General features: G+C 50.5%; 1 protein-coding gene and 1 long non-coding RNA gene across 3 annotated transcripts in view; one reads left to right on the top strand and one right to left on the bottom strand.

Moving 5' to 3' along the window:
- Positions 1–6927: 6927 nt before the first annotated feature.
- The window catches only part of LOC116939775 (mechanosensitive cation channel TMEM63B-like), a 53390-nt gene continuing 32362 nt past the window's right edge, over positions 6928–27955 (bottom strand). For both annotated transcript variants that reach the window (XM_076064614.1, XM_076064619.1), the window contains 13 exons: positions 27490–27601; positions 26885–27021; positions 25863–25985; positions 25179–25332; positions 23659–23765; positions 22538–22624; positions 21085–21150; positions 19642–19804; positions 18590–18695; positions 18045–18212; positions 16890–17005; positions 16009–16077; positions 6928–14821 (listed from right to left, as the gene is read on the bottom strand). In XM_076064614.1, the coding sequence (XP_075920729.1) occupies positions 14603–14821; positions 16009–16077; positions 16890–17005; positions 18045–18212; positions 18590–18695; positions 19642–19804; positions 21085–21150; positions 22538–22624; positions 23659–23765; positions 25179–25332; positions 25863–25985; positions 26885–27021; positions 27490–27601 (1627 nt within the window). In that variant the 3' untranslated portion in view covers positions 6928–14602. The remainder of the gene's footprint in view (positions 14822–16008; positions 16078–16889; positions 17006–18044; positions 18213–18589; positions 18696–19641; positions 19805–21084; positions 21151–22537; positions 22625–23658; positions 23766–25178; positions 25333–25862; positions 25986–26884; positions 27022–27489; positions 27602–27955) is intronic.
- Positions 16964–23281, top strand: LOC116939806 (uncharacterized). Its single transcript, XR_004402468.2, has 3 exons — positions 16964–17047; positions 19795–19937; positions 20335–23281. It is a non-coding gene; the product is annotated as an uncharacterized LOC116939806 (long non-coding RNA).

The raw sequence follows: 27955 nt of genomic DNA, 5'->3' as shown, positions 1-27955 counted from the left end.
CTGCAGGAATTACTCTTTGGTTTTTTCGGTAAAGTCACGTGGAAATAAGGAATAATAAAAATACATAATAGCGTACGACGTTTCGATTGCAACACAAGCAATCATCATCAGGTACAGAAGAGCTAAATTTAAGAGAGAGAGGAAACACATAACCGCAGATATATATACAGACACCCTAAGTAGAGGGAATTAACACAGATACACCAGGGGATACAGAGAGAGACGGAGGAGCACACTAAATCAAACAGGGTTTAGCAAAATTTGGAAACTATATAAAGCAACACAGACGGTCGGTCAAAACACAATTAACGCATGGTATATTGAACTTCTTTCACGCCGTTACGTAACCAACCGTGCTAATCGGAGGTGCGGGAAGGGACAACAAACTAAAGAAAAAAAAAGCAGCTCCACATATAATATTTTTCCATTTAGATGTAAAAGTGCATAGCTCCAGTGGATTCCTAATATCGGAAGGAAGAGCGTTCCAGACGGCCACAGAAGCGCCTCTGAAAGCGCGCGACGCAGTGACCACCTTTGTTCGGTGGCCAGCAGCCAAAAGCCGCAGCGAGGTGTGACCGAAGTTCGCGTGATGGTTTATGCTTCTCGACGAGACCAGCAAGCTTTCAACTCCATCAGCCACGTGGTTCACCGTCATCGTCACCAACATCATCCGACAAATGCAAAAAAAAAACAAGTCGACGTGGAATTTTACAAACATAACAGGCAGTTGTACTCTCCCGTAATATAGCATTGGGTGTTCTGGGTTAAGGGCATTTATTAATTCTTGTGTAAAACAATGACATACGCGTAGGCGTCTGTGGGAGCCCTGAGGCGTGAATCCCACCGAACAGGTTTCAGCGCATTCTCTGGCGAATGAAACACAACTCTCAATCAGAAGGTTTGCGGTAAACGGCAAATTGAAAGTTCTGGGTTCCCATTTCTCAGAACAAAATTGTAATTCGCTCAATCCAGTTGGCAGTTGGGCCGACGGAAGCGCAGTGAAATTGGATCGCGATGAAAGTTATAAACATTTGTTTTAAGTAAATTCCGAAAGCCGAGTCGAGGCGGGGTTGTTGGTGGTGCTGCGATTCGACCTCTGTGCCATTATGAACCCAGAAACCCGAGCTCTCAATTCGCGGCCATGGCCGCGAACAGTGTCGAGTTAACCCTCGACTCACATTTTACAATTCTACGCTAAACAGTCGGGGTGATTGATGATCCGGCACTCGCTGAGGCACTCCAGTTCGGGGCCGTCCATAAATGACGTCACGCGATTTTGAACGATTTTTGACCCCCCCCCCCCCCCCCATCGTCACATGGCGTCACATGGCGTCACAAAAAGTCAGACGCCCCCCTCAAATATGACGTCATAAAGCTCTGCCCCCCCCCCCCCCAAAATATATATAAAACATGCTTCAAATCGCTTTAAACTAATGTCATTGTAGTGCGTATTTAATGTGGCGCTGCACTCTGATGTAGGAGAAAACATTAATTAAAAAGTATATTTCATTAAGTAGAACGTGTTGTCTATATTTATTTAAAGTTGCGCATTTTGATGTGACGTCTCATTTCTCAAACCCCCCCTCATCACACATCGTCACAAATGTCTGACCCCCCCCCCCAGGTGCATGACGTCATTTATGGACGGCCCCTTACTCACTCACTATCGATCACTTGCCTCCGTATCACTGTTATTGTGATTCTACTTCTCCACTCATGTCGAGGACTTCGTTTACCAGACACCGACTGTTTCATCTCATCCGCACTGTGTTCAACCACCACACTGCAGATGTCACAACAATCCTCACACACTCACTCACCACTCACCCAGTCACTCACCCACTCACTCACTCCCCTCCTCACTCACCACTCACCGACCTACTCACGCACCACTAACCCACTCACTCAGCCACTCACCGACTTACTCACCACTCACTCATTCACCAAACTGCAGGTAACAACACTTCTCTATTTGCTTCCTCCCTCGCACGTATAACCTTACTCAATTCAACACACGTATCTATAACGCTTATCGATTAAAACTTTGAGAGTGCTGTTTATTGCTGGCCGCTTAACGCTTTGGACCTTTGGGCCTGCGCTCAGCAAACTGTTTACCATGCTGGATACTTGGCAAACGTGGGGAGCACAGACACATCGAGCAGAGAAGTACAATTCAACATTCGATTTTGCTCAACTGCCCCACTGCAGGGCTGCTGCTCACCGTTGTGTGCGTGATGGTCGCCCATGAAAACATCGATTCAGGCTCGATCACAATGATATTTTGAGATCTGACGAGATCGGTCGCGTTTCTGGTGTTTTTGTTACTGGTAGTGGGTTGATACAGGTTATGGTTATTATGATTACACGTGTTTACCCAGGAAAGCCTGAGCCTTATTACTTTTTCAGGAAGGCCCTGCTCAGTTTACGCATTCGGAGGCAATGACTGCTATGCATCAATCAAATGAAGTGATTTGCGGGTAGTTTTTTTTTTCGAATTTGGACCAATACGCCGACACACAGTGGCCTAACTCATTGCCAATGACGTCAGGGGCTCTTTAAAGTTCACTGTGAATCAGCCGGCATGTATCTTTGTGGTTAAGACACCGGGCAGTAATAACCAGGGCGGCCGCTGGATGTCAAACCGTGAACCACTGTAACGAGCAGCGAACCACGCTTGGGACATGTCGGCACTCAAAAGGGTGTGGTTGTGTAAACTCTTAAAATGGTAACGTAGGTTGATAAAATATATAGCGTTGGTTTATTCATTCAAATACACAACAATTGATAACTTATTTACGCATGCGGGCCACACTTCCTCTTCGGGGGTGGACAAGCTTATACACGATACGCATTCTGCACGCTTAGGTCTAGATCACTGCTTCTTAACCTCTACTGCAGCCTTGCACCCGTCGGGTTCTCAATCGTAAACAAAAAAAAATGTGTCATGTTAATCAATACATAGGGTTTGATGAAACAAAGTAGTTGTATCTATGTGCCCGTGCTTAATTTGTGTTTTCGATGATTTACCTTCGAACAAAAATCTGTCCATGTCTCGCACCCCCAGAAAGGGCATCTCGCACTCCAAGGAGGTGCGTGCACCTCAGGTTAAGAACCACTGTTCTCGATTAACCTCCTCTACTAGAATGGCTGATCGCTGCTGAACGTAGGTGGACTGTAGGGATGGGCAAAAACACGGTGCGAGTAGACTAGTGGCCACGGGAGGTAATGGCAGGGGGGTCAGCCTGCAGTGCGAGTGGACTAGAGGCCACGGGAGGTAATGACAGGGGAGTCAGTCTGCAGTGCGAATGCACTAGTGGCCACGGGAGGTAATGACAGGGGAATCAGCCTGCAGTGCGAATGCACTCGTGGCCACGGGAATGATCGAGAAGGGGGGGCGTGGCCTCGTGTTGGTATATAAAAGGGAGATGTGCTGGAGACTCGGGGCTGTTGCAGTGGGGATCTCCGCCTGGTGTCACGTGAACGTCTCTTCAATAAAGTGCCATCTCATGACAAGCATGTCAAGTCGTCATTACACCTGCATCACTAACGTCAATGTCTTTTTACATTATCTCTGATAACATCGGAACGTCGATGTTTGCCTTTCTATGTCTTAACTTCGATGTTCTATATTTTCACGTTAAATAAATAGGCCGAAATGTTTAAAGGTCTTTGGTGGAACGAAAATATTGCTGGTCTTTCTCTAAACTGTATATCGGTTTAAAGTGAGTATTCTGGATGTTCAACGTAGGTTTGCTATTGGTTGAGTATTGACCTTAAACCAACAGCTTTGCGCCTTGGTAAATGTTTGTATAACATTGAAAGTGAGACAATATTGTGGTTGACCGATGATCTCTCAACAACACCCTTCATCTACCTTTGGATAATTAGCTTTTGTGTTGCTACTTAATTACTGATTTAAAATGTTGATCATAAAAATAGCTTTTGAATGCTTATATTGCTGTTTTCTCTAATTAGCTAATTAAAGCGTACGTACGCAGGTGGGGGGGGGGGGGTAAAAAGTATGCGTGCGTACAGGGAGGGGTCAAGTTTTTACAGTTTAAACAATGTGAGTTGGTAAATTAAAACAAGTAGTGAAGCTTTTGATTTAAAGCTTTCGTGACTGCAGTTATTCATATTCTTGGTTCTTTCGGTAAAGTCACGTTTGAATGGACTGCTTGTGTTGCAGTCGAAACATCGTGAGAATTTTATTGTTTTATATATTTTTTATTTAATTGTTTCCCTTCAACGTGACTTTACCGAAAGAACGAAGAATAAGTAGTGAAGCTGTCCTGGAATGGTTGTGTACCTGACATCAAAGTGTTACAACACGGATGGGATGAATGCGTACGTGCAGTGGGGGGATACTTTGAAAATGGTTGCATTTACTTGTTTGTTTCTAGAACTAAAAGTGCAGTGTAACCTTGCGAAAATGCACACAATCGACTATTAGCAGTAGTCGTAAAACGAAATACTACAAATGTCACCAAACTGTGTATCTTGGCAGATTGTGATGATTCGGTATGAACTGAAGACTCACTGAATGTGAGCGAGGTGGAGTGGGATTGGAAATTGAGCTCTGTATGTCGGCTTCAGTCAGTGCCGGATGATCCTAGGAGCAAAAGTAGCTACACATGCCACGGGTCCCGCACTTTCAAGGGCCCCGCGCTAAATGCATTAAAGCTATGAATTCCTGTATAGCGAATCTGCACTTGCTCTATTACTATAGTACTATACTGACTTCAACTTTTATGAACGACTGGGTGTTTAAGGTTAGCGATTTGTCATATTATCTGGCTGTATAGCAAATTAAAAAATACAATTTACTGTGCAAGTTAAAAATGTATGTTTAAAAATGTGTGTGTTTTATTTATTTATTTATGGCCCCTTTATAACATATGCTACAAGCCCCGCACCAACTTAATCCGGGACTGGGTTCGGTCCACACCATCCCTCCACTCTCCTCGCCTCGATGGGCCCTGTGCCTAACTTAATCTCCTAGGCTCCAGTCAAAACGTCACACTCGCATGAAAGGGCAAATAAGCTCCTTCTTTGTTGTCACGTTTCGTCATGCTCCCCAGCTGCCCTACGGCGAGTTGTTCAGGCTGGAGTCACTTCAAAGGACACGCATCCGATAGCAGCGTATATGCTAATCTTTTAGTTCGAGTGCTGTCATTATTATTTTCTCCCACTAATGTAAGAATGTTTGCCCCGAATGAAGTTGGCAGAACAGGTTTGTCAGATCGAAGTCGCTCCATTCCCAAGGAGGGGCGAGCGAGTCACGGGCCGTGACTCACGGCCCTGTAAAGGTGACCCTGGTGGGTGGCTTTGGAGGTTGATAATAATGACCTGTCAAAGATACTGGATTTTAGCTGTTACCACAGGAATCCTGCGTTTTAGTTTGGGGTTTCGGCCGCCAGGGATTATACCTAGTTGGTCTCAACCCGGTCATCAATGACTGGACTAAAATAAGTAAATATAGGTTTGGGTTTTCACGAAATTTGGCAACATTCCACAGCAGACGAGTGTGGTTTGGTGAGTCGAGCATCGTGCCCGGTTGCCTCTGTACTTCCAGTGGTGATGTTAGCTCACTGCACCAGGACATGTACAAGCACAGACACAGAGCGTGTATTTTATATATACATTTATTTGCATTAACAGATTAAAAGGTCACGATGTAACTTGGAATGAGGGTTACAGTCACTCCATATCTGGCATACCAGTTATGGTCCACCCGTGTCCCATTTGTATCAGATGAAGATTTGGGGATTACACACAAGTACAGTATCTTTGATGTGGAGATACCAGAGCCGGAAACTCCTGTTTGCAAACCTCAACCCAAATCCTAGTTGACCCTAGTTACAGACACACAACCATCATTACATAATAATGTTGTTTTGAGATATATATGAAGAGATCACTGAGGAGTGTGCTGTTTGGGATGTTGGACCAATTCAATTTTGAGCATTTCTGCATTTTGTAAGATTATGTTGGTGATGACAATATTGATGATGGTGTGGCTCGTGTGAGATGCTGCCAATAATTGAAGTGCAATGTTGATTGTGGTGGCCATGGTATAATGATGGGTGATGATAATGAAAACAGTGACCATGTTTTCCCGCCAGAAACCAAAAATAACCCTTTAACGTGGACGTTCGTCACAGCTGTCCGGGCAGCATCTCACACAAAGCAAATTTCAAACAGCAGCCCCCTGCTGGCTGAAGACGACAGCGCACTTTAAAACATTAACCTTTGAATGTATAAAGCCTAGATGGCGCCCATTGGTTATTGCGCTGCAATATGAACTCCGTTCCTGCCGCCACATTCATCAACTCGTGCTCTCCGCAGAACACATGCCTTCAATGCATGATCTAAGGCAATGGCGACTGTTTTAGAAGATCAAAGACGTTGACATTTTGTTAGTAACAGAGATTGCTTAAAAGTGGGAAGAATAATCCCTATATTCTCTAAATAGTGCTCAATCAAGATATTCGGTAAAACTACGTGGAACTTTTTTTCCTTTTGAACCTAGACCTAAAAAGTGTGAATTTCTGGGATATTGAAAGGTGCTGAATTCAAATGTAACACCAAATGTACAATACTCGAGACTCGAGCGCCTGTGACATTTCGGTTCTGTATGACGCAAAATCCGATTTTCAAAAACGCCAAAGCCCCCTGGAATTTTAAGACAATGTTTGAAATCTCTAACTTACCACTCTCATAGCAGCCTCTCTATAAATATATTTGTGGAGATATGAAGCCTGTGCTTTGCTTATAGTCCCACCAACTGCCATGCCCGGCAAAGGCGTGAGGAAGCCTTCAACCCAGCGGTTGATTATTGACAAAGGGGCCGCGTGATGTTGATGGGAGTCTGTGGAAGCCGAGCGCATGGGGGACAGCCCAACCCAAACTCACGCAGGGGGAGCGGAGGACAAACGTCAATTTCCTTTATTCTGTGGGAAATGGAGCAAACAACCGTGTGGGAACGAACGGCATTCACGAGGTTTTTTTATTAACAAAAAAGCATAAAACGTAGGGCTCATTGGCAAAACAAAAAAAATAAACACGGGAAAGTATTCTCAATATGTTTGAAAAGGTAGAAAATACGGTAAATGTTATTAACATCGTCGTCATCACCAAGAGGAGGCATTCATATGTGGCATCACAAATAGACATGTGCGACGACCAAAAACCGCCCGAGTGTCAGTTGCAATGTTAAACTGACAAAGATTCCGTTCTCTGCCATGAAAGATAAAGTAACATTTTAGTCTCGTCGGCTTCTTCTTGGCCTCGTGGGACAAAATTTTTTTTCCAGCAGTATTATTAGTTTACGTAGGAAAACAACAGACCGGTAAACGACTTTTCAGTGTCCCATGCGCAGGTTTAGGCCTGTGTCATGGGACCTTTTTTTTGCCAGTATCAAACTATGAATAATGAGAATAGGTGTTACCATTTCTGGCAATAAAACAGGTGCTAAGATGTCCGAACACCAAATCGATACCTTGTGCAAGGAATCGCGTCTGCATTAACCACACGTACTTGTGGTGAACATGCAAACAAAACATGCTCTATATTCTTGGTTCTTTCGGTAAAAAAAGTATCATTTTATTGTTTCCCTTCTACGTGACTTTACCGAAAGAACCAAGAATATAAAATCCCTGCAGTCACGAAAGCTTTCAATCAAAACATGCTCTGATAATATATGGCAGTCTTTTAAATTGATTGCCCCACACCAGAGACATCCTTCTGTATGGCCGAGTCTCACCACCAGTGTCAGACCACAGAACGCCAAAAGATGCACAGTACAAAGTCAATGCCACGTATCGGAGCGTTTATATCTCTGGGTGAGCAGTTGTATCATGGGATACCTTCAATGCCAGTATCGTAGTTAACCAAATGCGGCTTTAGTTGTGGGGAAACCTACGCTTGCTCGTGTGTCGTATTGCCCGACGATTGAATGTCGACGATGGCACGTGGACGCGTTGCACGTGCGGCGTTGTTTCGCAGTGAGATGAGGTTGCGGATTCAGAGAGGTTGTCGCAGCGATTAGTGCTTATCTCACCTGCGGGCCAAATATATTGGGCGTCCTCAGCTACCCGGTCTCAAAGACCCCAAGGCGGTTTATCTGACAAAACCCTGCTTGGTGTTGCTATTATTACCAACTGCACAATTGTGATCATTATTATACGTTCATACTCTTTGGTTCTATTGGGTAAAGTCACGTAGGTAAAAAATAAAATAACAAAAATCACGACGTTTCGGCCACAACACAAGCGGCTTTCATCAGGTGAAGGGACGAGACTGTCTGGAGGACAGCGCTGGAGTGAAAAAAGCCACGCTCAGATCACGAGAGAAGAAACAAAGCGCCTTGACAAAGGAATTAGCATATAATTTAGCATTGGAATGGCTCATTGAAATAGCTAAGTTAAAGTATACACATCCGCAGAGGCACCCCTTGACAAAGGAATTAGCATAGAATTTAGCATTGAAATAGCTGAGTGATTAGCTTGTAACTGGTCACAGAAATAGCTATGTTAAAGTCAGAGCATATACATTCACCGAGGCACCTAGTACAAATCAAACAGGAGAATTTAGCGAAACACAACCACGCTCAGACCGCGGACCTTTAATTCCTTTGTCAAGGCGCTTTGTTTCTTCTCACGCAGCTTAAAGGTCGCGATCTGAACGTGGCGCTTTCACTCCAGCGCTGTCCTCCAGACAGTCTCGCCCCCTTCACCTGATGAAGGCCGCTTGTGTTGTGGCCGAAACGTCGTGAGAATATTATTGTGTTATTTTATTTTATCAATTTATTATTTTATTATCATTCTACGTGACTTTACCGAAAGAACCAAAGAAGAAAAAGTAGTTTTACTTACGTGCCCGTGCTTCATTTGTCTTTTCGATTAATTACTGAAAAAAACAAAACATCTGGCCATGTCTCGCACCCCCAGAAAGGGCACCTCGCACCCCCCCCCCCCAGGGGATGCGTGCACCACAGGTTAAGGAACCACTGACATTGGTGCATCCATACGGTATCGATGACAAAAATAAAACCCCCACCACAATCACTGTGGAGAACACATCATCGTTTATTGGCTGCCATTGTCCGTGCACGACGACTGTATCATCACGTGGCTGTTTGACCCCAGACGGTTACTCAGCCCAGCGCGTTGGCACCCCCTGCTCCGGAGTACATTCAGCCGGGGTTCAGTTTTGAGTATATGGCGTGGATAGACATCTCTATACTTTCCGCACGTGTACATACAAGATGTGCGTGCACTTGCATAAGCCCATATACTGGGTTGCATACATAAATAACGCCGTAATATCAGTCATCCAGACTGTATTCCGCTCACTTGTGCACATGCGTCCCATCTGAGTGTCTGTTCTGTCATTTACAATGTTCCCCCCCCCTCCACAAACTCCACTCTGTTCTATTGCAGGGCTGTTTTCAGTTTGAGAAAAGGAAAGGCAGCCTGAGTGGTAAAAAGCAGACCGCTCTTTCATGCTGTCACGTATGATCACGACCATCGTTCGTATTCGCCACGCAGAGATACACACAAATCACCTGTATACCTTAACAGACTGTCGAGGCAAGTGCTGTACGCGAGCACCTATGAAGGCCGGAACGGCACACGAGGGGGTTGGGTGGCCAGAACCACGCCCGACCGCCTTTGTCTCTCCAGTGGCGATGCTTACTACACACCGCACCAGGTCCTCATTTGAGGCTGAGTCGACCTAGGGGAGGGCCCATGAACCGGGTCAGATAATCGTCACCGGTGTTGGCCGTGAGCGGGAATCGAACTCGGGTCACGGGGTTTGTAGCGCAGCGCGCTAACCGCTACACTAGCGCTCCCCACACACACTCAGACACACACACGTTCACAGAAACGTGGACACACGGGCACAAAAACACATCACGTACAGTTGTACACACAAATACGGACAGATGTAGAGAGACAGACGCGAATATTCACAGAGATGCGCAAAAAACACAGACACGCCGAGACATTGACACACAGGTCCACAACAATACAATACGTTTGCTCACAGACACGCACACACATCAACGCACTCCCACCAAACCAAAGACATATATGCACGAAGACATAAACACACAGATAAGACAAAGATCCCCCGTATAGCCTTGACAGACTGTTGGGGCAAGTGCTGTTAGCGAGCACCTATGAAGGCCGGCACGTCACACAAGAGGGTGGGTGACCTGCACCACGCCCGGCCGCCTTTGTCTCCCTAGTAGCGATGTTCACACACGTACAAATACGCACAAGCACACACGCAAAGGCGTTCTGGTGAAAACATTTTGCCAAAATCTGCTGGTATCATATTCCTTACCAGATAGTTTATCGTCACCTGCAACTTCATTCAACAAGATCATGGACATGAAAGGACTCTGTAACGCTTTCCAACACGCATTTGTCCTCAGAAGTATTTCAATGGACATTATCACCATCATAACAACCAACGGTGGCACACCCACGCCACGTGCGCACGAAGTGATACGGGGGCCCCTCCGTAGGCCACACAGACCCCCAGGGCCCACGACACAGCGGCTTCTGTTGGGGAGGGTGTAAGGGAAAACCTTTGATCAATGTGTACGGTCTCAGACTGGCTAAGTCCTTAATAGCAAGGCGACTTTATACTGCAGTTGCGTCGTCTATATATCGGCTGTTTACGAGAGTCATCATGCGCCCCTCCCCCCCACTACAGATACAGACGGACTGAGCTCACGTATTCACGCTTTCGAGCGTACACCGCCCCGTCTCTAGGTTAACGCATTCATGCAACGGCCATTTGTGTATACATTAACATCCAGCATAGGGTTATTGCCTTAGTTTCCCCATATAAAGTGGTCCAGTTTTTATTTTCTTTCGGGAATACAATTGTTCCGCAGGCTTCCCTTGGGACACTCCCATTGCATAACAGCGCATCCAGAATCCCTACTACGGACTCCCTCCGTGGATAAAGGGCATTTAAACAAGCAGACACCATGGTCTCTATTGGGGGGGTCAAAACCTTCCTCCAGTGTAGTGTGGAAAACCCCGGCTCAACAAAGTCCAAGAACGACCAGGGTGACGTTGAGCGCCGCCCAGGTCACCCAGGTTGTTGCAATTCACGCGTTGACATGCATACATACATACGTACATGCGTGTGCGTGAATGCGTGCCTTACCCGTGTACCTTACACCCACGCAATGAACGTATTGATCAGTGTTCGTTCGGCACAAAGGCGCGCAGAAAAAACTGAGCTTGTATCGTTTTCCGGGGAGATATCTCAAACAGTCAAATATTTGTCCACTGGCTCATGTCCTGATCACTTTCGCGCACGTGAATATAATAATAAAACAGTTCCCTACCTATCTAGACTTGGCAAGTAAATGTGAAACGAGCACCTATCAAGAGCCGACGAGTCATGCGATGGGAGTCGAGCAGCCAGATCCACTACCATGGCAGGCATTCCATTTAACGCCGGGTCAACCCGGGAAAGGCCCAGGGACCGGTTCGGCTAACGCCAGGGACACGCGATATCCCCAACCGGCCCTGGGTCTCCAAGGCAGTAAAACGCAGCTTCCCCTGGTTCATAGAGGAATGCGCTAACCACTGCGCCACCGCTCCACACACAAAGATCCCCTCTCCTATGGTCGTACAGATTGTTGAGGGCGAGTGCTGTTGGCGGGCAAGGACCATGCCAGGCTGCCTTTGTCTCCCCCCCCCCCCCGGTGCTGATGCTTACACACCGCGCCAGTTACTCAATTAAGGCCGAGTAGACCTACACACGGGACATACACACACGCAGGCGAGTGCAACTGCTGTCCGTATTCAATGGCTCCGATGCTCGAGTCAAGTTAATCCGGCCGGGCTCGTGTCTCCGCCAACAAGGCTCGGGCTGAGACGCTGCCAAGTCACACGCGGCAACGCAGCGCAAACATCTGCCCAGGCAGAGGTGTGCTGCCGCCAAAGCTACATTTTGAGAACTTGCGCACTGCCCCCCACCCCCCTAGCCACTGAACTAGCTGCCTCCCTTTAAAAAGTGGTCTTGGACAAAGCATCGTCCGGTCACCCCACGAAAAATCCACAGCAATAACTACAAATAATAACCACGGACTTACCGTGGTTCAGCAGCCAGGCGATGAGACCACACTGGGTCACATCGACTCGGGCACTATGCAAACCCAATGTAACCCGTCCAGAGCCAGCACGATTATTCGAGTAAATCAATTAATGAACATAAAAAATGATAATCGACAATTTTTTACGTCAATTACTCGGGCCAATAAAAAATGCGGGGGGGGGGGGGCGGGGTGGCGCCCCCTATAAGCCACACCCCAATTACATCATAACCCACGCCCATTACCTCCCATCCAGCGGCACACGTAAAAAAAAAACAGACGTAACGATATTTCCGGCCCCCAACAAATGTCATGTTATGCGACGAGTCGAGTAACCAAACCGATAACCCGTAGAGCGAACGGCTATCGCGGCTCCAACCCAACCTCGTGCCTTGGGCAAGCGCGGCATTGACCGCCCTACAGCTGCCCAAGCATCGCCGCCGGTGGCAACTCGCAGGGGGGTGGGTGGGGGGCATGGCCTCGCTGTGGCAAAATGCGGAGGGCGCGGAGGCACGAGCTGCAGTGGCAGCGTCTTGCAAGTGGTCTCGCGTTAAAGCCACCCCGAACCTTCCACCACCCCTGCTTTAAAACGATCTGGCCTCACCCTCGACCCACGATGCATGGGCAAAGGTTTGGGGGGCGGGGGGCTACCCTAGTCGTGGGTGGGGCGTAATAATAGTGGGCGGGGCTTAATAATAGTGGGTGGGGCTTAAAACGGTGGGCGGTGCCAACGACAGGTAGAGCAAGGAGGCTGCTCACCGAGTGGATGGGACCAGTGATTTAACGGGGGCATGGCGATGTGAAAGCGGCCGGGGCGAACGGGAGGACGACAGGCTTCCCAGGTTCACCGTGCGTCCCGATTGAACCTCCCAGAAATGTGCGTGGCTTCCCACGAGGGCCGAGTTGTTCCTCAACCCTCGTACGAGGGAAATTAAGAAGGGCAGCAGCAGCAGCCTTTAAAAAGTAAAATAAAACACAAGTTCGTTATTTTTCAGTGTCTCCAAAAGTTTCATTGGGCAATAGAAATCCACAGAAGCCGCCGCACGTTTAGTTACTAAAAGTATACCCCCCCCCAACAACCCCCCCTGCCCCCCCGTTGCTGCCGAGCTTAAATGAGTTTAAATATCGGGGGATTTTCGCTTGAACGTTCTTACAAAAAAATAATACGTTTTGGTGGAAATACTTTATATGGCTTCCGCGGATTTCTTTCACGACGGCTTTTCATTATTAGGCGGCTGAAACTGTTGTTTGCTGCCTATGTACATCACCTCGTCACAGTCTGAGCCTTGTGCAAAAACAACGTTTATTCCCCCTTGTTCTCTTTACATAACATATCGTTGCATGCAAAGTTTGGCTATATATAGTGCAAAAAAGAAACCCCAAAGTAATAAATACATCTGCTTTAAATATGTATAAAATGTGTTTATCCAGGAAAGCATTATTGAGATCCAAGACTCATGAGGCTCCTGCTTTTCACATGGTTGGCCAACTTCTCCTTCCATCAATTTCTTTTGTGGGAGAAAACCAGAGACCAGAGAAACCCCACAGAATATGCAAGGAGATAATGCACAAACTTTGCTATTCGGCTGAACCAAAAACCCTGCCTCTCGAAGACAGTGATCCACCAATCCTACCGGGAAGTCACTGGATCACATGTGCGCGCCATTGGACTCGGCTAAAACGTCGTCATGTCCATGATGCACCGGGGCAATTTTGGAGCACAATCGTTGATGGAAATTGTCAGACAACCTGCGGTGGTCAAGTGACCTCTGTTTGTGGTCTCATTGGAAGTTGCCCATGCTCAATTGTCCACTGGGGGCAGCAGCCATCTAACCAGTCCAGATTATGGCAACTGCATCGTTGGCATGATTTACAACGAAAGATAGCGCGCCAATTTATAATCGGTGACGATTGCACGAAAATTGCCCTCGCGCATCATGGCCTTGAGGGAGGGATGCGATGAGCCATCGATTCACGGATTCCTCGACGAACACAGATTCTCTCACGCTCACGACACATGCGTCGAGTCGCGACGCGCGACGATCGCGTCCAATTCACGTGCGCCCTGCGAATAGTTCGTGGCAATTGTGTATACGCGACAGATTCCACACATGCACCACATTCGTAAACAAAAACACAATCGCTTGTCGAATCGTGATCCTGGAATCGTGATGAGCCATCCCTAATCGCGGAGGTGTTGAGTCGTTGCAGACTGATTCTGGTTGCTACCTCTGAGGCACAAACAGCCGGAGCGTATCATGGCAAGAAGACACATCTCACACTGCAGGAAGACGGCAAAACCACATGTAAATGTGGTCTCTTGAGTGGTGCATGATCATTATTATGGAACTGACAAAAACCTGGACTTTTAATGTCACGGGAGGACAGCTGCCTCAGAAGAGGAGGTCCTGAGTGGACAGGTGGCAACCCTAATCCCTAATCCTGACCCGCCAGCGGCCCAGCGAAGGCCCAATTTCGCTACTGCCGATCGCCGGCGCCGTCCACGACGGCGTTATCTTCCTGCAGGAGCCAGACGCCGGAGACGCGCGGCTGGATGGCGGCCTCGAGCGGAGTGTCGGTATCCGTGGCCCCATAGGATGGCCCCGTGGGGCCCGGCGTCTCCCCGAGCTCCTCCTCGTCCTCCTCCTCCGCTCTGTCGCCGTTGATCACCTCCAACAACATGGCCGCCTGGTAGGTCTGCGCCAGGGCATGCCGCGCAAAGAAACGTCTGCGACGTTAGCTTGAATTTGCCTTGCGTCTAAATGCAACAAGGCATATGCCACCGCAGTGTGTGGCGGTCTGCACACTGGGTTCGCCGGTTCAATCTCCCAGCACGGCAATTAAAACAATGGGCAAGTTTCTTAAAATGCATTCGGTAGAGTAAATGGGTACACCACAATTGATATGTGCATGGTGGGGTTAAGTATGGGGATTCCCATCTCTTCTTACAAGGTATCCGGCCGTCGTGAAAGAGGAAGCCAGAATACGCTCGACAGGATCTCTCAAGCGTTCCCTGAAGTGAAGGCCTTTCTGCCAGCAGTGGCGTGAGTAAGAAATTGCAGCAATGCACCTTTATCTTGTACCTTACTTTATCTAGGCAGCCTCTCCTGACCTAGATTCCCTCCCGGGTTCACTGGGGCTAGGCATCCCAGGTGAGAGGAGAGGGCATGGGGGTCAGGCCTTCCAGCCTACACTGTTAACGATGAAGGCGTCAGCCGTGATTGAGTTAAATGGATAAGTAGCAACATACAACCATGTTGCAAACCAGAAACAACGCTGGTTGTAGTGTTTAACGATGGATATATTGCAACATTTGAAGAATACAACAAATGTGCAAAAAAGTTTAGATGCTTCTTTTCCACTTTCAAGATGGATATTGTGGCCTTCTCACAGTGGGGAGATGTGAACTGTCTCACCTGGTATACAGGAGGTCGTGGGTTCGATCCCGACCCTGATCGCCTGCTGTATAATAAGAGTTGGCGTGTCTCTCTCTCTGTGGTCGCATGGATTTTCCTCCGGGGCTTCCGGTTTTTCCCTCCACATTAAGAAACATGTGTTTAGAGTATTTGGCTATTATAAATTCCCACGTGATAAGCCAATTCATTGGTGTATCATTTGTGGCCAGGTCAATTCTGATAAAAGAGTTATATAGCTCAGTGAGCCTTACCTGGTGAAAAAAAAAGTTTAGTTTAAACAAAAACCCGGGAGCCTCCGGCACCACTGACAAGAATGGGGCAGGGCGAGCGTGGAGGGAGAGCGTAAAGAGAGTGGAGAGGAAGTGGAAGGGGGGTAGAAGGGGAACGGAAGGGAGAGCGGAAGGTGATTGGTTTGGGGAGGTGGGTGGGAGGGAGAGTGTTAGGGGAGTGAAAGCGTTGGGCGCGTACCGGTGAGGAGGGCGCGTAGGCAACGCCGTCGTTCGAGATCGAGTCCTCGGCAGGCTGTCGGGAGGCGCTCTGCGAAAACCCACAGAAATCAAAACGTGAGGTGAATTTCTGATGCATGTGCCAGTGTTGGTGTAGGTGCCAGTGTTGGTGCAGGTGTCAGTGTTGATGCAGGTGCCAGTGTTGGTGTAGGTGCCAGTGTTGGTGTAGGTGCCAGTGTTTGTGTAGGTGCCAGTGTTGGTGTAGGTGCCAGTGTTGGTGTAGGTACCAGTGTTGGTGTAGGTGCCAGTGTTGGTGTAGGTGCCAGTGTTGGTGATGGTGCCAGTGTTGATGCAGGTGCCAGTGTTGGTGCAGGTACAGGTGCCAGTGTTGGTGTAGGTGCCAGTGTTGGTGTAGGTGCCAGTGTTGGTGATGGTGCCAGTGTTGGTGATGGTGCCAGTGTTGATGCAGGTGCCAGTGTTGGTGCAGGTACAGGTGCCAGTGTTGGTGTAGGTACCAGTGTTGGTGTAGGTGCCAGTGTTGGTGTAGGTGCCAGTGTTGGTGATGGTGCCAGTGTTGATGCAGGTGCCAGTGTTGGTGCAGGTACAGGTGCCAGTGTTGGTGTAGGTGCCAGTGTTGGTGTAGGTGCCAGTGTTGGTGCAGGTACAGGTGCCAGTGTTGGTGTAGGTGCCAGTGTTGGTTTAGGTGCCAGTGTTGGTGCAGGTACAGGTGCCAGTGCAGGTACAGGTGCCAGTGTTGGTGTAGGTGCCAGTGTTGGTGTAGGTGCCAGTGTTGGTGCAGGTACAGGTGCCAGTGTTGGTGCAGGTGCCAGTGTTGGTGCAGGTACAGGTGCTAGTGTTGGTGCAGGTGCCAGTGTTGGTGCCGGTGCCAGTGCTGATGCTCACCTGGTTGATGTGGATGCTGCAGTACTTGAAGTAGCCGAAGAAGGATCGTCCAATGCAGATGGTGACCGTCAGGAGCAGCACGACGAACGTGAAGATGGTGATGTGGCTTCTGGGCCCTGCCGTGTTGACGACGCGCACAAGAGGAGACAAAGACAATGGTACACCCCCCCCATGTAGCCTACACAGACTGTTGGGGCAAGTGTTATGAGAGAACCGGTGAAGGCCAGCACGGCGCATGAGGGGGGTGGTGTGGCCAGTGCCACACCTGGCCGACCTTGCCTCCCCAGTGCCGATGTTTACACAACACATCAGGTACTCATTTACGGCTGAGTCCACCTATGAGACCTCATGATCGGTTCAGATATTCACTGATGTTAGCCATGGCCCGGAATCAAACTTAGTTACGAGATGGATTTGAGAACCACGACATTCCTGCTCCACACACACACACAATTGGACACAGCTCAACACGCAACACAATTATTGCATTATTTTGTTTTCGCATCGGTGGTGGCGGAGGAGGCGAGTGGCAGCATTGGTGAGTGGTGGCAGTGGTGAGTGGCCACGGTGGTGAGTGGCGGCGGAGGTGAGTGGCGGCGGAGGTGAGTGGCGGCGGAGGTGAGTGGCGGCGGTGGTGAGTGGTCACGGTTGTGAGTGGCGGCGGTGGTGAGTGGTGGCGGAGGTGAGTGGCGGCGGTGGTGAGTGGCGGCGGAGGTGAGTGGCCACGGTGGTGAGTGGCGGCGGAGGTGAGTGGCGTGCGGTGGTGAGTGGCGGCGGTGGTGAGTGGCGGCGGTGGTGAGTGGTGGCGGTGGTGAGTGGCGGCGGTGGTGAGTGGTGGCGGTGCTGAGCGGCGGCGGTGCTGAGCGGCGGCGGTGCTGAGCGGTGGCGGTGGTGAGCGGCGGCGGAGGTGAGTGGCGGCGGAGGTGAGTGGCCACGGTGGTGAGTGGTGGCGGAGGTGAGTGGCGGCGGAGGTGAGTGGCGGCGGTGGTGAGTGGCGGCGGAGGTGAGTGGCGGCGGAGGTGAGTGCTGGCGGAGGTGAGTGGCGGCGGTGGTGAGTGGTGGCGGTGGTGAGTGGCGGCGGTGCTGAGCGGCGGCGGTGGTGAGCGGCGGCGGTGGTGAGCGGCGGCGGGAGAGAGGCTGGGGTGCGGCACGCACCGAGACGCAGCACCGAGTAGAAGAGGAGCCAGCAGATGCAGAGGATGGGCGCCGCCACCACCTGGTTCACGGCGGCCGAGTGGATCTGCCGGTTGAGCTTGGCCGGCATGTAGGCGTAGTAGATGTTATAGCGATCCACCATGTGCTTGAGCAGGATGTAGATGAGGCCTGCAGAGCACGGAGCCCGTCAGTGGCTGCTGTCAGCGAGCGCTTACCGAGCACGCGGCGTGTGCGGATCTAAAATCGTCGCGCCTGTAAGAATCGACTCATCTCAAATCGTGCACGTCGGATGCAATTGGTTCAAGTAATCTTTCCAGTGACCGAAGCAATCAAAATTGTGATAAAACACTGGATCTTTACGCTCCTAATCGGGGGGGGGGGGGAGGCGGGGGAGGAGGCATGCCGACAGTGGAGACCTGGAAGAAAGGAGGGGTTCAATTAATTGTCTTGAATGAGGTAAGAGATTTACAAGGCAGATAGGGAGTGGACGGAGAGAGTATTTTTTTTGGTGGGGGGGGTGGGGTTGTGTGGTGGGTGTCACTGACCGAAGAGGAGGATGATGGGACACGTGATGCTGTAGGTCATGACGACGGTGAGCACGGACATCATCCAGGCGTACGCCTGCCCGAACTGGAACTCGTACGCTTGCTCCTGCGCCGTCGGAAAGGGTGCGGTCAAGCGGGTGAGAGAGGCATGGCAGTCAGATTGCCATAATAATAACAACCACGTGTTTCCCATATTTATCGCCATATGGTTAGGGTGGTGGTGTTGGTGACATTTTTATTGTGCTTGTTTACCCAGGAAAGCCTCATGACTCTTTTTCGGGAGGGCCCTGTCAGTGTTTTTGCCGTAGGACGCGATGATTGCTACGTATAATTAGAAATGATTCGCGGGTACATTTTCAAATTTGGACCACGATGTCGGCACACGGTGACCTACTCTTGCGAGCGACGCCACGGGATTCTGAATACACCGCAGTGCTGACCTGAGCGGTCACTCGATTCGACAGTGCAACCACGAGGTTATGTCACCGCCATATATGGTGGCGGTGGTGGTGGTGTGAAGGTGGTTGTTGTTTTGTGGGTGACGTGTGACGGTTCTGACAGTTGGGCGAAGTGGTTATCGCAATTGCGTAGGCGACGTGTAGCAGGTGTGGCAGTTCTGTGGACGACCGTGGCGGTTGTGTGAGTGACGTACGGCAGCTATGGCATTGACGTATGGGCAATGCGATGCTGCTGTGGCAGTTGCAGCAGCTGCTCGGGCGACAGGCAGCTGTTGCGACCCCATGGGGCGTCACGGTGGCGAGATGTTAACTCCCTCGCCTGGTATGCAGGAAGTCTCGTGGGTTCAATCCAGACCCGTACACCTGTAGATTTGGGGTTTGCATGTCTCCCTCCTCGTGGGTTGCATGGATTTTTCTCCGGGTCCTCCGGTTTTTCCCTCCACGTTTAGAATCAACATCACGCGAGTATTTGGCCGCTAAAGTTGCCCACGTGGTAATGCCACTTTGTTAAGCCGTCATTTGGTCGGGGCGCTTGTGAGAAGGAGCTACGTAGCTCAGTGGGCGGTCGTGTCGCGGGTAATTGTGGGTCAGCACCTGCTTGACGTTCTTGCGCTCGGCCTTCGATCGGGCCCAGCAGAGCCTCAGCGCGTACAGGAGGAGCCCCGGCACCCGCAGCAGCTCCATGGCCGTGCCAATGAACGCCGACGTGATGACGTAATTCACGAAGAAGGCGCCGTTGTCCGGCAGGAAGACGCACCTGGAGCGGGCGGCAGTGCGGGGGTCGTGGAGGGAACGGCAGCCATCGCCCCGAGTGGCAGGCGACGGGACGAAAGACGTGGACAGGCAGGGAGAGACAGACAGGGAGACAGAGAGACAGACATCACAAGCGGGTGAGATGAGAGAACACGACCATGGACAGCACCACGATTTTGGACAAATCTTTGGGTAACCACTAATAACGCACTTACTAAGAGCAACCCGTTTAGTGCATTCGCCAGTGGCACCTTGGTGCGGCAATGGCAGAGTAGCGGAGCTCTGTCTAGCCAAATGGCAACAGAGTTTATTCTTAACGTGGGCTTCATTAACAATGTTAGTGGTTGACAAAGCACACGACCTCGGTAGACGCGTGGCTCAGGTCTGTGATTTGATTGGAAGTTGCTACCCCAGTCTCCCACTAGGGGGCGCAGCGGTCACATTCGCCCACCGGGAACACAAATCAGGTGAAGAGGGGGAATATGACGGACTTGAGAGCCGGCGACGAAAGTTGGACAATGTGTTTCCCTACAGAGTGGAAACCGAGCGGAGGCCAGAGGAAGCAGCGGAGAGACAGCGGAAGAGACGGCAAGCGGTGCGACGACGTCGCATAAGTTCAGAGGCCACTGCTGGACGAGAGCCGTTGGGGAGAGAATGGAATGGGCGAAAATGGTGGATGCCTTTTGCCCAGCAGTGGGAAGTTATAGGCCGACAACAACACAAGCAACAACAACAACGTCAAACGATGCGGCAGATATTGCTGGTTGGCGATTGCCAAGTGCCCCAGTGCAACGCTTTTGCTAGACTGGAGGCGCTGATGAGTGGTTTTCTTTATGCAAGTGTGTAACGTACGTTGAACTTCTTTGGCACCGTACATAGCCAACCCTGCTAATCGGAGGTGCGGGGGAAGGACAACAAACTTTGTGTCTCTGTGTCTGTATACAGGGTACTACGTTTTGAATGGAAAAAAAGAACGGATAATACACTGTAACATGATAACAAATGTAATGTTAATAGCTGCAAAAAGTCAAAGAGTCTCCCACTTGTTCGCCAGCGTTGTCAACGCATGGCCTGGAATCGTCTCCAGGTGGTCTCCAGAGCCCAGAGGCAGCACATTTCTTGTGGCATCGTTGCAAATTCTCCAAAGTGTTCACATTTTTTTGAAGCACTCTGTATTGAACTTCTTTCGCGCCGTACGTAGCCAACCGTGCTAATCGGAGGTGTGGGGGAAGGACGGCGTGCACCTTGCCGGCGAGGATTCAGATTAAACGCTCGTGTACTCACTCGAAACGGACCGAGCCCTGTTCCAGGAAATCCTTGTCGAACAGCCAGCGAAAGAACACGTTGAGGCTGTGATTACACACGTCAGAGTGGGCACATACACACCACAAAGACATAAGTACGCACGTAAGTAAAACAAACAGCCTCCATTCGCACACTCAGTGGCGGTAACCGTCACCACTGAACTTGCGTGTGATCTTGTTCAGCTGCTTTTGTCTCCCCACTGCCGATGTTTACAAACTGAATCAGGTACTGTGCTCAATTATCGCTGAGTATATCAAGGGGAGGCCCAGGACAAGTTCAGATACCTCTCGCCACTCAACGTTAGCCGTGATCGGGTATTGAACTCGTGTTTCCTGGGTTTAAAACGCAGTGCAATTACCACTAACCCCCACCACGACACCACACTTGCATGCCTGCCCTGCACGCACACCATAACATCTTAGACTAACTGTGTGCGGGTGACGCACGTACACTTTTTAAGAAAACAATGATTATGATTCTGCTATGCATTCAAAATGAGTTGCACGCTTCATCACGTTCTTTGACAGGAGACCACAGGACCGGTTTGTTGTTGGCCCCGGCTCACATCGGCATTGCCCCCTCCCCGCTGCTCTTGCGCGGCTCAGAAGCAGCGGTCGGTAGCTATCGAGTGTGCGAAGGTGGCACAACTGCACCGGGGGGGGGGGTGGGGCCACAGACTGGGCGGGGCCTGAGGCTCTCGGCTACCGTGACTAGCGGGGCGGGGGGGGAATTGAACAGGAGGGGAGGGGGCAATTTTAATTCCTCTCTCCAGGGCCCACGCCAAACACTCTGTGCGACTGTCGAGAAGCGCATCGGGGAAAAAAAAAAGGCCCCATAATTTGACAAAGTGAAACGAACGAAAGTTCCCTTGCTCTGTGGGGACAAATCGCGGCGGCAAGTGCGGTCGGGGGTGGCGTCAGAGTTCGTTCCATTAAGTCGCATGGGTCGTGTTGGGCTCAACTTGCTGTGTGGCTAAAAATTGCCCGATGAATGGACCATGGCTGATAAACAGCCCTGTTTGGTTATGGCTCCAGAAACGTTGTAATGTGTGTACAGCAAGTCGCACGCCAGAAAATCAGGGCTGTTGAAGTTACTGATTGACCACCGTTTTCGCCATCGCTAGGCCTTGATGACAAAGGTCGTTTGTCCTCGCGCGATTACGAAGTTACGTTTCACTGCGAGATGACGCCTGGCGGTCACAAGGTGACGTCCCACGTGATGACGCCGTCGGAAGAGTAGGGGAGGGACGGCACGCATGCCTCCACCGCCAAAGGTGCAGACTTCGACTCAAGCTTGCCAAACTTTCTATCACGTAAGTCTGCAAACGTTTCGTGCTTTTGGCCAAGAGTCTGGATGAGGCTCATCGTGGCCCCCCCACCTCGCGCACGGAGCGAACGCACCAACGCTGTCAACCTTAGTGCGGCCCACCGACCTGGTGAGCCCGAGCGAGGGCAGGATGAGAACCATGAAGATCAGGTAGAAGTAGCACTTGTGCATCGTGGTGCGATTCTCGGTCGAGCTGAAACGCGGACACAGAGAAACGTGCCCGAGGTGAGACGGAGCAGCCGCGCGAGGCTCGGGCGAGCCAAACCAAAAACAGCCCGAACGCGAAAGCCACGGGCCGGGCTCGCGAAGATTCAGTTCGTGTTTCAGCGGGAAATTATTTTGAAGATAATTTGAAGGAATAGTTTCGACTTGTAACTCACCGCCTCACTGCGGTTCGCTTCTATATATTGAAGGTGTTTATTAGCCAATTCACGAGCACAATTTTACAATCATACATTGTCTGACCGATCGCAGAGGCAAACCAATATTTCCTGAATGTCCACATGAAGGCTTGCTTAAGTTTGCGTACAGTTGGTTATGGCGCGTGAGCAAAATACTGCGTACGTTAAGGAGGTGGAAGGGACACACAACAGCACGTCATATACGTGATGGATCGGTCCAGGTAGAGGTTTTCAGCACTATAGTTTTAAATATTATTTTCATCCCCGGTTAATTTTAACTATCTTTTTTGGTAAATAACATGAATTGTACCTTTACAGTCGTTTTTTTATATATAGATATATAAAGTGCTGTGGCATGTCTAGTTTTGTATGGCACGAATAAAATGTATTATTATACAGTACATGCAAATACAAAATTGCGAACAAAATAAAGTGACGCAGGTAAAACAGTTGAGCCTATGAAAGTTTCCTTCAATTACTCCGCACACAACAGAGCCGCGATGGATCCCCAATCGCACAGATTTACCCACGTCGGTATTTCCATGAAACGCCACGATTTGTGGGCCAAGCTTCTGCTCCAGAACAATTCGTCATTGCGGAGACTACGGCGCCTTTACTGGCGGCTGCAGGCTTCACTCGAACCGATCCCGATACGCGCGCGTTGACAACGGACGAGCGCGTGTGTGGGTTGCGACTCGGTGAGCACGGCAATCGCTTTTAAATCGACGCTTAGTCACACGTCCAGGGAAAGAAAAGCGGACGTGGAGCGGAGGAAGTTTCGGGACATTAGGAGCAGCAGAGGGATGGGGGGCTTAGGGCAACGCACCGGGTCCAGTGCGACTCGAGGAAGACGGAGTAGTAGACGAGGAAGGGCAGCACGGCGGAGAAGGCCCAGAGCAGCAGCGTGGGCAGGAACTGGGTGACGATTGGGCTCTGTGGACCGCGCAACACCTCCGATTAGCACGTCGGGTGACGTACGGTATGAAAGAAGTTCAACATGCATCCGTATAGACACCGTATATGCCATTTATTTAAAATATATATGTTCTACGCGAGCACGGGAAGAGAGACATGCAAACTCCAAATATACAGGCGTCAGGGTCGGGATTGAACCCACGACCTCTTGCGTACGAGGTGAGGGAGTTAACATCTCGCCACTGCGGCACCTCTTATGTAAACACATGCACATTATCAGCCGTCGCCATCTCTCATGATCTTGCGATGCAATGATCTCTTGTCAAATGCTCGCCCGCACACGGACCAATTTCATCGCTCCATCTCCGTTGTGGAAGCCCTCCGTAGGCTGCCACTGTTCGACGCGTATCCTTGACCGACCGTGACCGCAGCTTCTGGCCACATGTCGCGACCAGGAATCGTTACTAGCCACTGGATGGCGCAACGAATACAACAAAAATAAAAGTCGGTTCTTAAATCAATGTGACCACGAATCGCGACAATTCGTTGGAGCGCTAGGGCGCAGTGAATTGCTCCATGCCTACAATGCAGAGTATATGTCTACAATACAAGAAATCTTTGTCTTCGAGGTCAGAGCTGGCCACTGCCGAGCACCTGGGTTCTAATAGCAGACGGCCGCCAGCGAATAAAACCACGTGTTCTTTAAGTCTAGCGAGTCGATGGTCCCAGCCTGGTCACCAATGGCCGCTGCACAAAACAACCCCCATCACATTAAACCTGATTTTTAGATTCAATCGGCTAAATTCCAGCGCTGAGAATTATCAATTGTACTGGCGTGCGACGGACATTAACCTCTCTCTGTAGCAAGGCGCGTGGGAAGTATCCCATAACTCGATTGGGGTTTACAACAAAATAATCAACGCTCCCCTACCACAAAAAAAGTGGCAGGACCCTCATGAAAAAAAGATTCGCGAGACTCAGATGAGGCTTCACACTGTGAGGCTCTCCTAGGTAAACAGTCGGAACAGTCATAATAATAAAAAAAAACCTACTCTGTGAGACCCAGATGTCGCTTGAAGGGATCTCAGAGATATCTCTGTTAAATCTTGACTTAAAGCTTTCGTGACTGCAAGGAATTCATATTCTTTGGGTCTTTCGGTAAAGTCACGTAGATAGGTTCAAAAAAAAATAACAACAAAATAACAAAAAAAACTACGACATTTCGATCGCAACACAAGCGGCCGTCCTGAACCTATCTACGCGACTTTACCGAAAGACCCAAAGACTACATCTCTGTTATATCCGCTTTTTACTGCATAGCCAGGGTAAGCTTTGGGGGGGACAAAAAATTCCGTGAATAAATCAAACGGAGGGAGGAGGAGGAGAGGCGCGCGTGGGGCTGGTGGGGGGCGGGAATGAACCGGGCCTCACGTTCAGGCTCTCGATGGGCTTGGTGACGTTGAACTTGTCCATGGTGTTGACGATGATGGCGGGCGTGGTGAGGAAGAAGAGCAGGAGGAAGAGCAGAGCGTTGAGCACGAACACGCGGCACCACCACATCAAGCCCTGCACCTGCAAGTTCTCCCTGCGGTCACCAGCAACACGAACGTCGCGAAGACGAGCTGTCAGGGCCCCGAGCGAGACGCTCTTACGATGCACAACGAACGCACATGAAGTGCGTACCGAATAGATCACCGACAGACAGAAAGTGCATTTCTCCACTTAAATGTATTTTTTTACAAAAATTCGTCCCGTCAGCCTATGGATCTTCCAGATCAAAGTTGTGCACTTCCAGAACAAGAGGCGGTGGGGTCCTGGAAGCAACGGTTTGTGGACCTGACGATCAAGGTCCATTGACGTGGTGATTAAAGATACCATGGATTGTCGACCCGAGGTATCAGGAGATGACGGTTTGTTGGCGTGGCAACTGTGCATGCACAATGAACTTCTTTCGCACCATATGCAGCCGACCATGCTAATCGGAGGAGGATCAGCACTGCTGGCAGACGACGGGCTCGTGATGGAGGAGGTTCCCGAGGTGACGGCGTGCGGAGCTCGTACATATATATAAAAAAAATCGACGAGGAGCCGCGGTGGGTGGGGCAGAGCGCGTACCAAATGATGGAGTTGGGGTCCGGTGCGTAGCGCACCCTCCAGCTGCTGGCGCCGAGCTCCTCCGAGAGGCGCGACACGTGCGGCCTCCTCCAGCAACGCAGCAAGTTGTAGTCGGCCAGGATGCTGCAGCGCCGGGGGCAGGGATTAAATAAACACGCGGCTTCATTCCACGGAGCAACATCTGCGTGGCACACGGAGCCCGTGGCACCGTGCCAACCGATGCCGCTCTCGCACACAATTCTCTCCCGGTGGTGGGGGAGGGGGGGGGTTGGGAGTTCCACGCGCCTCGGGGAAAATCACATGTGCACGCGGAACGGCGTGCGTTCAATCATTTAAATCGATGTTGAGCGTTATGATACTTGAGCCCCAAGAAATTGCATTTCATCATAACGAAAAGTAAATGAACACCACCATTGTTTTCAATGGTGGGAATTCGACTTCGTGTCCCGGTTGTGTGATCGGTGTGCCCAGCTAGACTTCACTGGGTCACAGTAAATTATCACGAACATCACTGTCATCATTCTCCTCTTAATCTGCTGCCTGGATGAACGCCTATCCCGACCGACAACATTTACCCATGATCCTTTGCAAATCCCTCTCACACACGCTCTTTCACGGTCTGTTGGGACACTTATCGAACAAATCCACCTCCACAAGCACGTTGTGTTTCTGTGCCAAGAGGCGGAATGACTTGTACACAATCGTACTGTTCCCGCTAGTGGCAAGCCTCCACTCGTTCATCTCACGCCACATGATGACCACTTAACCACGGTGCCCATCTCCCAACAGGAGAGCACAACAGTGCCAGTGGTGGTGTCGGTGTCACTGCGTTGGCGTTGCGGCGGTGTCGACGTACTGGTGGTGTCGGCGTTGTGTCGGTGTCGGCGTTGTTGTGGCATTGCGGTCATGTCAGTGTTGTTGCGGTGCAGTGGTGGCGTTGCGCCGGTGGCAGCATCGTGGCCGTGTCGGTGTCGTGGCGTTGTGCCGGCGTTGTGGCGGCGGTGGTGCGGCGTGGCACTCACTCGGACGTCATGCGGTCGTCCTGGAACGTGACGAAGGCCATGCCGAGCGGCTGTGAGCGCACCTTGCTGCGCTCCTTCTCACACTCGGCGCTCAGCGAGTTCTTCAGCCCCCTGTAGTGCTCCACCGCGTTCACCTCCTGCGTGCACACGGACGGCGCGTAACAACATAATTCACGAGCTGTGAATGATGATTGTGTTATTATGAACCAGTACGAGCCTGTACAAGGGACCAGGTGACTTTTTGCTGAACTGCATTGCTTAATATAAACCCATTAACTAAATATGTTTTACTTTACCAGGTAAGGCCCACTGAGCTGTATAGCTCTTTTTCAGAAGCGACCTGACTACAAATGATAGCTCAACGAAGTGGCTTATAATGTGGATATTTACAGAGGCCAAATACTCTCAATGCCGGTTTCTAAATGCGGGGCGGGGGGAGAAACCGAAGGACCCGGAAAAAAATCCACGCGTCCGCAAGGGGAGAGAGACCCGCAAACTGAAAATATTCAGGTGTCAGGGTCGAACCCACGACCTCCTGTATACCAGGCGAGGCAGTTGACATCTCTCCACCGCTGCGCACCCTCCTCCCTCCTCCCACCGCCCACCTGGTGGTTCCCGCAGCATTTGCAGCAGCACAGGTGCCCACACGGCCGCGGGTCGATGGTCTCTCCCTCGGGCCGCACGTCGTAGTACTTCAGAGCCTTCGCCACCTTCTTCCTGCGCCGCGGGCAGACGAGACGGGGGTCAGAGCGCTGTTAGCGAGCGCCTAGTAAGCCCCGCACGGGCACGGTGAGGCGAGCGACACTGCCGCTGCCTCCGGTTGTCACCTGTGATGGTTCTGCAAGGATTGCCCTCGCTTTGAGGCACCTGTCCAGGGAAAGTCTCCAAGTCGTCCTGGGATATTAAAGAGTCCTGGTTCTTTTGTCGGTTGTTTAATAAAATAACGCCCATGTCTACGTCCGCCTTTTTTCCCCGGGATTCGGAGATAGCCTTCTTCTCGTGTCCCGGTTTCTGTGCTGAACGCCGGCGACGTCGTTGACCGCAGAGCCTCCGAAGCGGGAACACTTTTTT

This window comes from Petromyzon marinus, chromosome 6 (assembly GCF_048934315.1).
Source record: "Petromyzon marinus isolate PM22_M1 ecotype Great Lakes invasive population chromosome 6, UKy_Petmar_22M1.pri1.0, whole genome shotgun sequence".
NCBI classification, from domain to species: Eukaryota; Metazoa; Chordata; class Hyperoartia; order Petromyzontiformes; family Petromyzontidae; genus Petromyzon; species Petromyzon marinus.
Note: the sequence above shows the minus strand (reverse complement) of the source record. Positions and strands in the feature narration are given on the sequence as shown.